General features: G+C 40.4%; 1 protein-coding gene across 2 annotated transcripts in view; it reads right to left on the reverse strand.

The window, feature by feature from the left end:
• The window catches only part of GSTCD (glutathione S-transferase C-terminal domain containing), a 62,692-nt gene that overhangs the window by 43,338 nt on the left and 6,539 nt on the right, over positions 1-12,815 (reverse strand). For both annotated transcript variants that reach the window (XM_060246980.1, XM_060246979.1), the window contains exon 5: positions 12,442-12,535. In XM_060246980.1, the coding sequence (XP_060102963.1) occupies positions 12,442-12,535 (94 nt within the window). The remainder of the gene's footprint in view (positions 1-12,441; positions 12,536-12,815) is intronic.

The following is a 12,815-nucleotide window of genomic DNA, read 5'->3' on the forward strand; positions in this document are numbered from 1 at the left end:
TGGAAGTCTTAGAAAATTTATCTTGGAATTAAGGGAGAGGTCAGTCTAGCTATATTAAGAATTCCTGTTTGAAAGTGACCAGATCAATTTCATATTTGTTTTTGCTCTTGAATGTTTTCCAGACAGTGCTTTGGGAAGTAATTTTATGTATGGAGTGTGCCAAAAATTTTCTTTTCAGAAGCCGTTCCAAATCATCTGGGCAAGAGCGTTTTAAACTAGAAATAATTAAAACCATCATCATTAATGTATACACAGTAGTCTGACCTTTAATTAGAATAATGAAAACATTATTATGTATCAAAGAGTCATTTTGAAGAGATTATAAACTGCGAACAATGAAATGCTTTATACTCATTTGGTATTTTGTTAGAGTGATGCTGTTTACCTGCTACCTGCCAATATAAATTCTAAATTCATAAACTCTAAAGCTCATTTTTAAAACTTGAAAGCAGAAACTAGATAAAATGCCTGACCTTGTTAAATAGGGTGGTGGATCTTAATTTGGGTATCTAATACTACAAAGTCAGATGGAAACAATAAGCAATTTCAACATAAAAGATTTCCTGTATCACTGTTTTTCCTTAACTGTTCAAGACTTGAAACAAAGTGCACCCTGCACTTTGCAAGCAATACATTACCAAAAACAGTTCAAACCAATTTCAGACATACTCAATTTAGTTTGTCTTTTCATGGTATTTAGACCCGATTTGCTTGTAGACTGAGTCAATTCACATATAATCTACAAATCTGGCATTTCAGGTAGTGTTTCAGAATTTACATTTTTGCTTGCAAAATCTAATTTTATCATCTCTTCTCTAGTTTATTTCTATCATTTATACTTTGCCTTTCTCCACAATGAAAGCTCAAAATGCTTTCTTCATCGTTTTCTTCTGCAAGCCACTAACACAGCTAAAAAAATGCAAGTCAAGTCAATAGGACTCCTTTCACAGGGGTATGAATGTGATGGAGGGCTAGCTACGGGGACTCAGCAGAGTGTTTTACAAAAACCAGTTTCTACACTCCTAGGAAGGCCATCCCTCCTGCACTCAGCTGTGTATGCAAAGCCTTTCAAACACAAACACCTGTATTTCAGGTACATAGAAAAAACACTTTTCTGACTCAAAGATTTTAAAAGGTAAAAATCGTTTTAACATTTAAAGTTCTTCCTAGTCTAGACCCATGAATCTGAGACCCTACCCCCTATATGAAACCAGCAAGGGCTGCATCAACTCTAGCCTCTTTTAGGCAGTCTGTGAGAAGCTATGCTGTCCTGGAGGGATTTTCAGAGATGATATTAGTCTTTTAGCTCTCTAACTGGTTGTTATAAATGCCTCTTTCATATGGTTTTATGGTATGTTCTATAATATTGTTGGAAGTCACTTTAAGCTGTAAAGAAAGGAAAGCAGTATAAAGTGTCTCAAATAAACACATATTTACAAAAATGGTAAAGGAAGAAATGAAAATAAAGAACTACACTGCTTGGTGCCAGATGTATCCCTTGGCAGGAGTCAAAGATTACTTCAAATAGCTCTTTGTTCTCAGTTCATAGCCTAAGTGATGCGGCTTCTCCAATCTGAAACAGGAGTTCAGCCATGTTGGCTGCCTCCTTAGAGAGTTTCAAAGCAGCTTACTCACAGCTCTTCATAGCTTAACTGACAGAGTCAAATGTGTATGATTCAGGAAGACTGAAATCAATTTTTGATAAGCTAGCAAGAAGGATTCTAGCTAATGAGAGGACGACAGCCAAGAACCAATCAAGGGAATCCAGTATAGGAAGCATCTCTGAATACCAGAAAGATCAGATGGATGGACTTAACAAGATGGACCACTGTCAATCAAGGTAAGTCTTCTTCATATCCAGAGAGCCATTAAGTAGACCAGGGAAGAATTTTGAAGTTTTTCAAGCCATGACAGGAAATGCCTCATTTCAGCAAACGTGTTTCTGACAGACAAAAGAAAGGCTTTCTGCAATCTAGTGTTAAAATGTACTTTTTGGTGACATTATCATCCTTATAACAGCAGTTGAAGAAAACAAAACAAAACAAAAAATTTCTCTAGATAAAAAGTTCACTTTCATGACAAAGGTTCAGGAAAATCTCAATATCTCTGGAAGGAAACAGTGATGTGTTCACAAAGGAATGATAGTCACTGGAGATGAGAAACAGGAACAAACAGCCTCTACTTGGATTTGGATGAGGATGCAAGCTTTATAAATGACTGGCTCAGCTCCCAACCTGGCTTTGGGACTGAAGGCAGCAGAATATGTCCTAATTGTATTGCCTGTCACAGCATTCTGATCCCAGATTACATATAACCACAGTACTCCTAAGGAACAAATAAATAAGATACAGTACATCAACCTCCCTTCAATCACCTGCAGCATTTATCACTCCTCCATAGTGGTGGGAGAAAAACAGGGGACCAAAATGGTGCCTTCTGACACCACTGACATCATTTTCAGCTGCATAACCAAAAGTGAAGTCAGAATGCCTCAGGGCACTCTAGGATTCACCTAAAATTCTATGATAGAGGGTTCTGAGTGAACTCTAAAGAGTCTCACAATGCACTCACATCTCTTCCAATTACACAGCCAGGAAGGATGCCATGGCACTGATGGACACTGTGCAGCTAAGTCCCACTCTCATGGGAGTTGCCGGGACAACATGCCCTCTGCAATACTGCCAGGGATACAGCACACATCTAGATGTGTTTATTTAGAAATAAAGCACTGAATTGTATGAGATTTACTTCCTAGTTTAGGACTGCAACCCAATTTACACATAGAACCAAATTCCATTTGCTTAAAAAACTCCAAAGAAAACCCCAGTTTCTATTGGTTATCATCAGCTAATTTTGCTCATGTACTTAAAAAAAAAAACATCATTACCAAGCTGATACAGAGCACATCCTTCTGAAGAACAGGAGGTTTTTAATCCTCAGTTATTCTATTATAGCCCTGCATGAGGAGGTCAGGAAGGCTCCCAGGCTCTTGTCTTTCCGAATGATAAATAAGGTTGTTCAGGAGAGCTTTTCTGTAAAGGTAATAGGAGTAGACCATACATTACAAACCTTGATACCACAGATTTCCTAAGAAAGCTGCTGTCCATCGACCCCCATTCTACAAGATGGGGATCACAACATATATGGGTGGTTGTTGATCTTGCCTGTTGTAGGGCCTGCAAAAGGCCCTGAATAGAGAAACAAAACTGACAGGGCTGAACACTGGAGGAGAGATGGTCCTGCACAGCTTTGTACACTTGCTAGTTCCTAGTTAGCACCCTGAACTGAACCCAGCCAATGGAATGACTTCAGAATGGATGTAATGGATGTGCTCATGGAGGTCCTGCTAATAATACAGCCACAGCATTCTATACCAATTGGAGTCTTAAGACTGACTTCAAGGGTAGTTCCCATGAAGAAAGCACTACAGTACTCGAATTCTGACATTATGGCATGGATGAGTGAGGGTAGGGGGCCATCTTCCAGGTCTGACTCACTTGAAAGAAAGCTTTTTTCTTTCTTTCTTTTTTTGCAGCTGTATTAACTTGCTTCCCCAGCAGTAATGTGGGGTCCAGTATAAACTCTAGCTCATCAACTATCAACTGAACTCCATCAAAGGGGGAGGAGAGTATAGTGTCCTTCAAGGCCTCAGCCTTTCTAATGACTTCTGACATGCAATACCAAGAGAATCACAGTAAGTCATATGTAAGGCACAGTAAGTCACAGTAAGGCATTCTCTTTCAAAACAGCTTCAGTTTGTATGTTATTTTCCATTAATAAAATACCAGCCTTGCAAACACATTTTTGCTGCCCTCTAGTGGGATACAAAGGTTTGAAATTTGTTTTTGTTTTTTTAATTCTTACAGTCACTTCCGTCTAGTGAAAATAAATTTTAAAATACTGGCACTCAGATCACTGGTCTGATGTCTCTAAGTTCTGAACTAAATGCAAGCTCAGGAAGCTATATGGAAAGTCATAATCAGGATGGCGGTTGCAATGCCAAACAAGTCTAATACAACAGATCTCTTAATCATTTGTTAGTCTCAATTTAAAATATACACTAAAAAAATCATTTTTAATGAAACGTTTAAACTTGATTCTGACCTTACCAATGATTTTACCAATGATTTAAGTGTTGGAACTCACTATGGTTAACAATTTTTAAGAGCTAAAATGCTTGAAGACTTTTGTTAACTTAGGCAACAATTTCTTGTGCAACTAAAATGACTTTTCTCAACATCTGACAACTGAGAAGTAGGTGCCCTGTAGCTCATACGTTAAGTGTATCTGTACATTCTGAAAACTAAGAACCTTGGTGCTGGAGCAGGACACTTAGTGAGAAAGAAATACATTCTTTACATGTGACTGGCTGGAAACATGAAAGTAGCTTCACTACAAGAGTTTAGTGATTATGAGAAAACTTAGACATTGAGCTACCTACCAATATCACCCGCAACAGGTTATACATTCACAAATGTACAACAATGTACCGTATATATTGCAAGTGATCTAGGATTGCCGAAAATGAACACTGAAATAATGAAAGTCAAAAGGTATGTGTGCATTTACCATCACCCAAAAATACTTTAAGTGCCAAAGAGTTATTTAGTATTAGCACAAAGGCTTTTGTGTTTGCTCCTTTTTTATAACTCCATGGAATCAGTTTTAGACATTATTTTGCTCATCCTCTAATATAACAGACACAATGAGGCCATTGTTATCACTGGGGAGGACACAAATGCCTCCATGCAGGTTCTGCAGAACCTGTTTCAATAGCTTCTGCTCTCTTCTCAGCAGAGAGCCACACTTTGTTTAATCCCATACACGCTTTCTCTTTCTGTATATAATTCGAATGTATTTAGCCTGGTGATAGTAACAGCTTTAACAGAATCCATCACCTACAAAATGAGGAGCAGTTATGTAAACCATGCAAACTGAGTACCACATAACTGAACAGCTGTAGGAAACAAGGTGATTTAAAAAAAATATAACCTCTAATAACCATGATTTACATATAAGCACAGGTGCAATTCAATTGGCAGTGCTTTCATGAATAAATATTAGGGCACTCAGAACTACTTGAAGTACAGAACAGCTGAGATGATGGACCAACTGGCCATGCAATCCTAAACAGAATTATATCTCCAAGTCCACTGAAATCAATGGTTTAGAAGGGTCTTGACAATGAACTACAGAACTGTCTCTCCCACCCCTCCCCCACCCCACCTTCAGATTGCTGTCTGTAAGCTAGGAAATCACTCTTTCTCCAACATAGCACCAATCTAGGAGAGATATCTTTATCCTTCCCTAACATGTCCACAAACTCATGCCCACTAACCATAAAATGTCTGCTATAGGCTAATGCTCATGTGAGGAACTGCTGAAAAAATGTGGGCTTGGGGGTCTCTCTCCCCAGGGTGGTGATAGAAAGGAGTTGAACTATTACTGCCAAACTTCTGCCAAAAACATGAGGGAAGAAGCCTATGTGGAGTAAAATTCTGTGTCAGAAACATGGGTCAGTACTAAAACAGCAGCAAATCCACCACCCCTATGTCTGGTGAATGGTAAGAAGTAGGAGGAAAAGTGCAGTTTCCAAAGCCAGTTAGTCCAGCTGTGTAATCCTCCTCTCCCCCTTAAAATTCAAGCAACCCAAAAACAGTTTCTGCCAGACTGTATTGCTTTTACTGCCTCTTCTCTCTTCGAACTCTCTCCCCGCAACACTCTCTGCATGCACAGTGAATCATCTTTCACATCAGCCCCACACTGACTGCACAGCACCACTAAGATCTTTAGACCCAGGTGGAAGATGACTCCCCCAGCCAAAAATATCTGGCACCACACATATGATGACATCATACATCAAGCTCTTACAAAACTACAGAGCAGCACTTTGAATCGACAGCCCCTTCCGGTTTTCAAAAATGTCTGCAGAAGGCACATGTGTTATAGTCTATGCATTGCCTTACTGAGAGCATTTGGAGAGCCACAATTTATACAGCAGCTAAGCCCTCTAAAATTAAAAACAAATCACAGCTGTTTAGCATGTGAGTCTCCCAAGAGGCACAAATAAAAGCCCTCATTAAAGTTAAGCAGACTGTGAGGCATGTATCATGGCCTTTTTAAAATGCTTGTGAAGAAACTTGTCTTTGCACTGGGTGCTCCAATTGAACACAAATGGCAGTGATGGTACAGAAATAAAACTAGCTGGAAGTACTGTTTAACTTGAGACACATAAGAACTAACTGTTTGAGGCACAGAAGAAACCAGTACTCATGTTATGGGTTTCTTGGGCCTTAAATAAATGTCAGTACAGTTCATCTTACAACTTCCACAGTAGATATTCATTATTCTGAAATAATGAACAAGAGAAACTGATGACCAGATGCTTAAATTGGAGAATTATTCCTAGGATACTTAGAAGTCTTTTAAAACCATGTAAGCACATACTGTGTAGTAACAATGAGTGCAGGAGAACAGGAAAGAGAACTCTTAAGACACCTTTTAACCTAACCTTTCATTTCAACTGTGGATGTCTGTGGATGAACTCACATGAATTTAACAAGCTCAGTCCTGCATTTATATTTGCACAGAAAGACAAACTAAATATGAGATTTCTGGTAACACATAGGCTCTGGGGATGCTTAATGGTATAACAGCCAGATGCTTACTACTGGAAAGGATCCCTTGTCATGTGTACTGGGAGCCAAAATATTTAAAAAGCAGCCTTTGCAGAAATAAATGGACATGCAAATCCAGCCCTTACAGATACTGACTCAATCTCAACTGCTTGTCTATCCTTATAACTAGAAAATGCATTCTGAAAATTTGACTTTTAATTTTCCATCTTGATAATTACCATAAAGAATGGCTGGCTATGCCAGTCTTGCCTGGCAGGCTATAGGATACTTGACAATGTGTCAAGTTTGAGGCTGCAAACGCATATATCTACAAACTCTGGGCTAATGATCTGGCATGACAAATCCTTTATTGTCTGTGACATGTTCCCCTAAACTACCCTCATGTTTCCTTCTCAGTATTTTAGTGGAGGTACGACAAACTGAAGTAGTAGTACTTTATTCACGGTCATCCGACCAGCTTAATACAAACAGAAACAAAATCATAAAAACAAACCCATCACCTCTTACACAAAGTTCCTTACGCCAACTATTACACATATTGTTAAAACTCATGGCCAAGATTTACATTCTCAATTTCCCTCCTTTCCAACTGAGCAACATAACAGAAACGGGCAATCTTAGTTGAAACATCAGAGTGAGTGTCAGACAGGAGGAAGGCAATCTGCTCATCCTCCGGCCTGCCCGCCAAGGACCCGAGAATTGGAGAGATTAATCTTGCCCTCAAGTCATTGTAATTTGGACACCGCAAAACGATGTGGAGAGTTGTTTCGACCTCATTGCAATTACAGGGGCACAATCTTTCCAGATATGGGGACCCAGCGTAACGTCCCAAAAGCACCGAAGAGAAAAGTGCGTTGAGTCGTGCTTTTGAGAAAGCTATCCGATATTTTGGGATAGTGATGTTGAAAAGATACCTGGCTGGGGACAGTACTTCAGCTTGCTTCCCTAAGAAAATGTGCGCAGAAAGACTAGCTCTAGCAGATCTCAGTTCCAGCTCAACCAACCTCAGGCGCAAAAGTTCTTTCGCATCCCTCAGTTCCATCATTGCTAGGGACTCAGGGGAGAGATCACAGAGTCTAAAATGATCTAGACACCTTTTCTCCCAAGTTCCCACAAAAGAGTCGAAAAAAATCAGATGGGGAAGGCCACCTGGCTTTGAGAGAACCCTCAAAAAGTAACTGAATGATGTATGCTGAATCACTTCAATAATATACTTCAATAACTAGACAGGAATTATTATCTGCAATTAGACAATCCTAGAAATGAATATTTCAACATTTTAAAAAAATTGAAGATCTTTTTAAAACAAAAATGAACACACACACAAGCCCTGGAGGTTTGGAGACCATGAGAGGAGAAAAAGGATGTTGATAAGAGGTAACGTCCCTCATCCATCCAGTCCAACATCCTATCTCAAACAGTGAACAACCAATTGTTCCAGAGGGCCAACAGACAGGGCACAGAGGCCAAGTTCTTCAACTAATATTGCCTCCTAGTACCACTATGCAGAGGTTTATTGCCTCTGGCACTGAATGTTCCTATTAGTCAACAGGGCAAGTAGCCACTGATGGTGCTATCCCTCCATGAATGTGTCTGTCATTTTAAAGTCAACTATGTTAGTGGCCATCACAGCTTCCACTGGCAGTGAATTTCACAGCTTAATTACTAGTTGAGTTAAAGCATGAATTCTTTTGTTGGTCCTGAATTTACTGCCCATCAACTTCATTGGAAGAGGAAGAGAAAGTTCTTTCTATCCACTTTATCCATCCAATGTATAATTTTATAAATTTCAATTGTCATTCCTTAGCCACCTTCTATCTAAAACCCCCTTACCGCTTTGGTTCTCCTCTTCTACGCTTTCCCCCATTCGGAAATATATATATATTTATATATATTTAAGAACAACAACAAAAGCTATACACAATGTTGTAAATGTGGCCATATAATAGATCTATACAAGAATATTACAATATTGCCCTTTCAACTCCTTCCCTAATAATCATCATGGAGTTTGCCTTTTTTTCTCGGTCAGTTTAGACCTTACCCTCATTTATTTTAAATAAGATGCTTTTGGAGCACTCATCACCATAGGCGTAAAGTACGCGGGGGGGGGCTCCTGCCACCCCCCAATTTTTTCCCTGGGGGCTAAGCCCTCGCTGGGAATACTCCTTTGAAATTATCTCCTTCAAAGGCATGTGAAGCGGTAAAGCAGCTATTCCCTCTGTGTTTTTTTCCTCTGGCTGTCAAGAAGGAGGTCATCGTCAGAGACTCTTTCGCACCTTCCTCACAAATGCTAATTGGGCTACAGTAAACATCTCCCCAGGAAACACATACGTGTGAACCTTTGTCTCTGGGAAAAGCTGTTTTGACCTGAGCAGTCAAGTGGGCGGGGAAAGAGAATTTTGATAAGGCAACAGGGGTGGAGTCCACTTATCAGTAGAGACAGATCTACAAATAAAAGGTGCTTTTTTATCCTTTCATCTGGCCTGCTTAGAGGGCTGAAGGAAGACAATTGACATTGCTAATGTAAGTTTTCTGCAAACAATTTTTGCTGTATCTTTGGACTTTCTAAATTAATTACTAAGGTTTTGATATACAGAACACATCAATACTTAAATATGTTTGGTGTCTGTTGGCAAAGAAAGTATGGAGGTATGAAAGTATGAATTTATACCCCATCCAGCCCCTAGCACAAAAAAAATCCATGCCTCATGTCAGAGAAATATTTGTGTCTGTGTGTAACCCCAGAAACTCTAGTGTCTGAAACAATATCAAAAGGTAAGAAGGCACTGTGAATCATAGAGCTAGAAGGGATCTCTAGGGTCATCTAGTCCAACCCCCTGCACAATGCAGGAAACTCACAAACACCTCCTCCCTGAAGGGGCTATATACACCACTTCGTTGGTGTTAAAGGTGCTACTGGGTTCCAACTCAGTTCTCACATTTGTTGACTGCCTGCTTTATTATCTGTACCAGGAGACTACCTGGGTCTGGCAGATCCCACTCTGAAGTCCGAACTTGTATGTCCCCCACCCCACCCAACCTCAAGGGGAGCTGATCTGTGCCATCTCTTTGGATAGCAGTTGTAATTCTAAGAGATCTCCAGGCCTCACCTGGAGATTGGCAACAGGTGGGGGCACTCGCCTAGAGGCCTTTAGTGGTACCTTTCCAGGTTGCTGGGAAATTCCCAAGGGATCACCATAGGCCTCTGAGGGAAACGCCTTTCCTTCTGGGGAAACACTGTTGCCAATCTCAAGGTGAGGGCTAGAGATCACTCAGAATTACTACTGCTATCCAAATAGATGGCAGAGATCAGCTCCCCTTGAATGGGTGGGTGGGAAGACAGCAAGGGAAAGGCAGCAGACTGGCTGATTCTGGACCAGGCATAGACTTCCAGCCTAACCTGCCTCTCAGGGTTGTTGTTCAGATCACATAGAGGGAGAGGAGAATGATGCAAACTGCTTTGCCCCCCCCCCTATTTGTGCAACTGCAAAGTAACATTGTATTGTAATGTGTGAGCAATTGCCTTTAGCACAGGTTCCAAAGCTAAAAGAAAGCGGCCAGTGGAAGGTGAGCGAAACACAGAACTGAACCTAGGACCTGTGTAGCCGCCGCACCTATCACTTCGCACCTGCTACCCATAGGAGGAATCATATACAAGCGTGGTGCTGTCTACTTCTTTCAAGCAAAGGAGAACTGAGACAGTGGACTGTATAGTACTACCTTACAAGAGTGGTGTGAAATAACTTTTTGATTTTTCTATGGACATTTAATGAATTTTGGTTTGTGATGATAATATAATTGCATCATTATTAAAGAAATTGCTTAAGCATTTATTTGCAACATAAAAATGCTGTGGTTTATTTCTAGTGTTTGCTAATCAGTACACTACAGTTTCCAGTTTGCCCAATGCCCAGTTTGGAGGCCCTCCTCCTGCTTCAGGGTCATCAGAAAACAGCGGGGGGGGGGAATGTCTGCTGGACACTGCATTATTCCCTATGGAGATTGATTCCCATAGGGTATAATGGTGAATTGATCTGTGGGTGTCTGGAGCTATGGAGGGGCTGTTTTTTGAGGTAGAGGCACCAAATTTTCAGGATAGTATCCAATGCCTCGCCTCAAAACAACCCCCAAGGTTTCAAAAAGTTTGGACTGTGGAACCCAAAAAGGTGCCCCTATCTTTCATCATTTCAAGTGGAGGGAAGGCACTGAAAAGGTCCCTTTAAATGTGATGGCCAGAACTCCCTTTGGAGCTCAATTGTGCTTGTCACAACTTTGCTTCTGGCTCCATCACAATGTCTTCTGGCTCCACTCCAAAGTCTCCTGGCTCCACCCCAAAGTCCCCAGATATTTCTTGAACTGGACTTGGCAACCCTACCTAGGTAGCTACAACTAAAATGAACTGGTTCCTTAACATATAACAACATTATTGTGGCTTACTTTACATGGTGGTTTTTTGAATAAAAAGTTATAAAACACTTTGACAAATTTGAAATGCTATTATAGTAATTTAGAAGCTGCAGGGATTACATGATTAACATGGCACCTGCAACTGAACATCCAGGGAAACTTATAAAATGTTCCCCTAAAGCTTTTCTGTATTGCCTTTTACTGTCAAATTTGTGACCATTGGTTTGTCCTATGCACATTATATGTATATTTGCAGATCTTAAAGTGACTATTCTAAAAGTAAATTTCAAAAACAGGACACAGCAAGTGACCTCTGAGATACCACTATAACCACTGGCAAACTCCCACCTTTTCCTGTATTGGCCCAGTCCATGGGCATTGTTGGGGGGTGCTCCCTAAATTTATGGGGAGGGAGCTTCTCTATAAATTCATAGGTAGCGATAACGGAGGCCTCTCCCTATGATGGCACTGGCTCCTCCCTATGATGTCATTGGATCAAATGCCTCTGGCTGGGCCCCAGCCCCCCACCCCCGGGAAACTGAAAAGTCTATGCCCCTGCTCATCATAATCTGCTTTAGCTTTCACCATCCTGGTAATTTGGTATCATCTGCAAACTTGGGCACTGTACTTCTCAGCTATATAAAGTATGGTCTCTGGACTGGATGATGTATACAGGTCATCCACACAGAAACATTCAGTGTGAAGCAATTGCTCCTGCCCCATCAATTGGCAAGAACGTCTGTCCTACCTTCAACAAACATCAACAGATATTCAGATAATGTAATGTACATAAAACCGGATGCTCACAACAGCAGATTTCAAGGTCAGTACCCTAGATAAAATCCATGAACTGACCACATTATTTGGATGAAAACATACTGCGATTTATGACTACTCTCTTTATTCAATAAAATAAATTTGCACTTTATGCCTATGTGCTGATGTCCAGCAACACTGAAAGTGAGACAAGTATGCAGGGGAATGACTTTGACTACATTATCTAATACAGTTACTACATGTTTATACTTTCTGCCAAGGCAGATAAGAAAGTACATTAATGCAGCTGTAACTAGGTCATACCAAAGGTCTTTATCACTGCTGCTGCATAGTGAGCCTTGATCAGTTCCAACCCTATTGGTATTTATCTTAAATACTCAATGCTTTCTATACTCAACAGTGTCCAGTAACTTGCTCCAAGTTGGGCAAATACTCATCTCCAGTTTGTCCTTTTTATGGGGCATGAAAGTTATTTGAAATGTCACAGCTACTACACCTAATGCTGCTATGCCTAATATTTTTCAACACTTTATATGAAGTATCAAAGCATCTCTTTGTAAATGAAGTAATTCAAAGTACGATTTCAACAAGAATACAAAAGACAGCAGATCTCTACCTTCTCCTGGGTTAACTGCAGCTGGTAGACTTTCCCAGTTTAGGGCCCAGGTAGGGTGTGGATGAGGACAAAACACTGCTTCAATACCATTAGCCTGTATTTAAGGGGAAACTGCAGTAAGGTCAGGAAGCAATGTCAAAATGCCATGCTGTATGTCATGCTTTGTAACTTGCAACAGGGATATCCTAATGCAATGAGCAGTAAATTTGCTTAGTAGTTCACGTCCTATTCAAGTATTCTCCCTCTCTGAACATTTGTGGGATGCCTTACCAAAACATTTAGCTTATAAGCATAAAGGTAGTTTCAGAGAGTAGCCTCGTTGGTCTGCACTACAACCAGTTTCAAGTTCAGTAGCACTTAGAGATTTTGGGGGT

This window comes from Heteronotia binoei, chromosome 9 (assembly GCF_032191835.1).
Source record: "Heteronotia binoei isolate CCM8104 ecotype False Entrance Well chromosome 9, APGP_CSIRO_Hbin_v1, whole genome shotgun sequence".
Taxonomy (NCBI): Eukaryota; Metazoa; Chordata; class Lepidosauria; order Squamata; family Gekkonidae; genus Heteronotia; species Heteronotia binoei.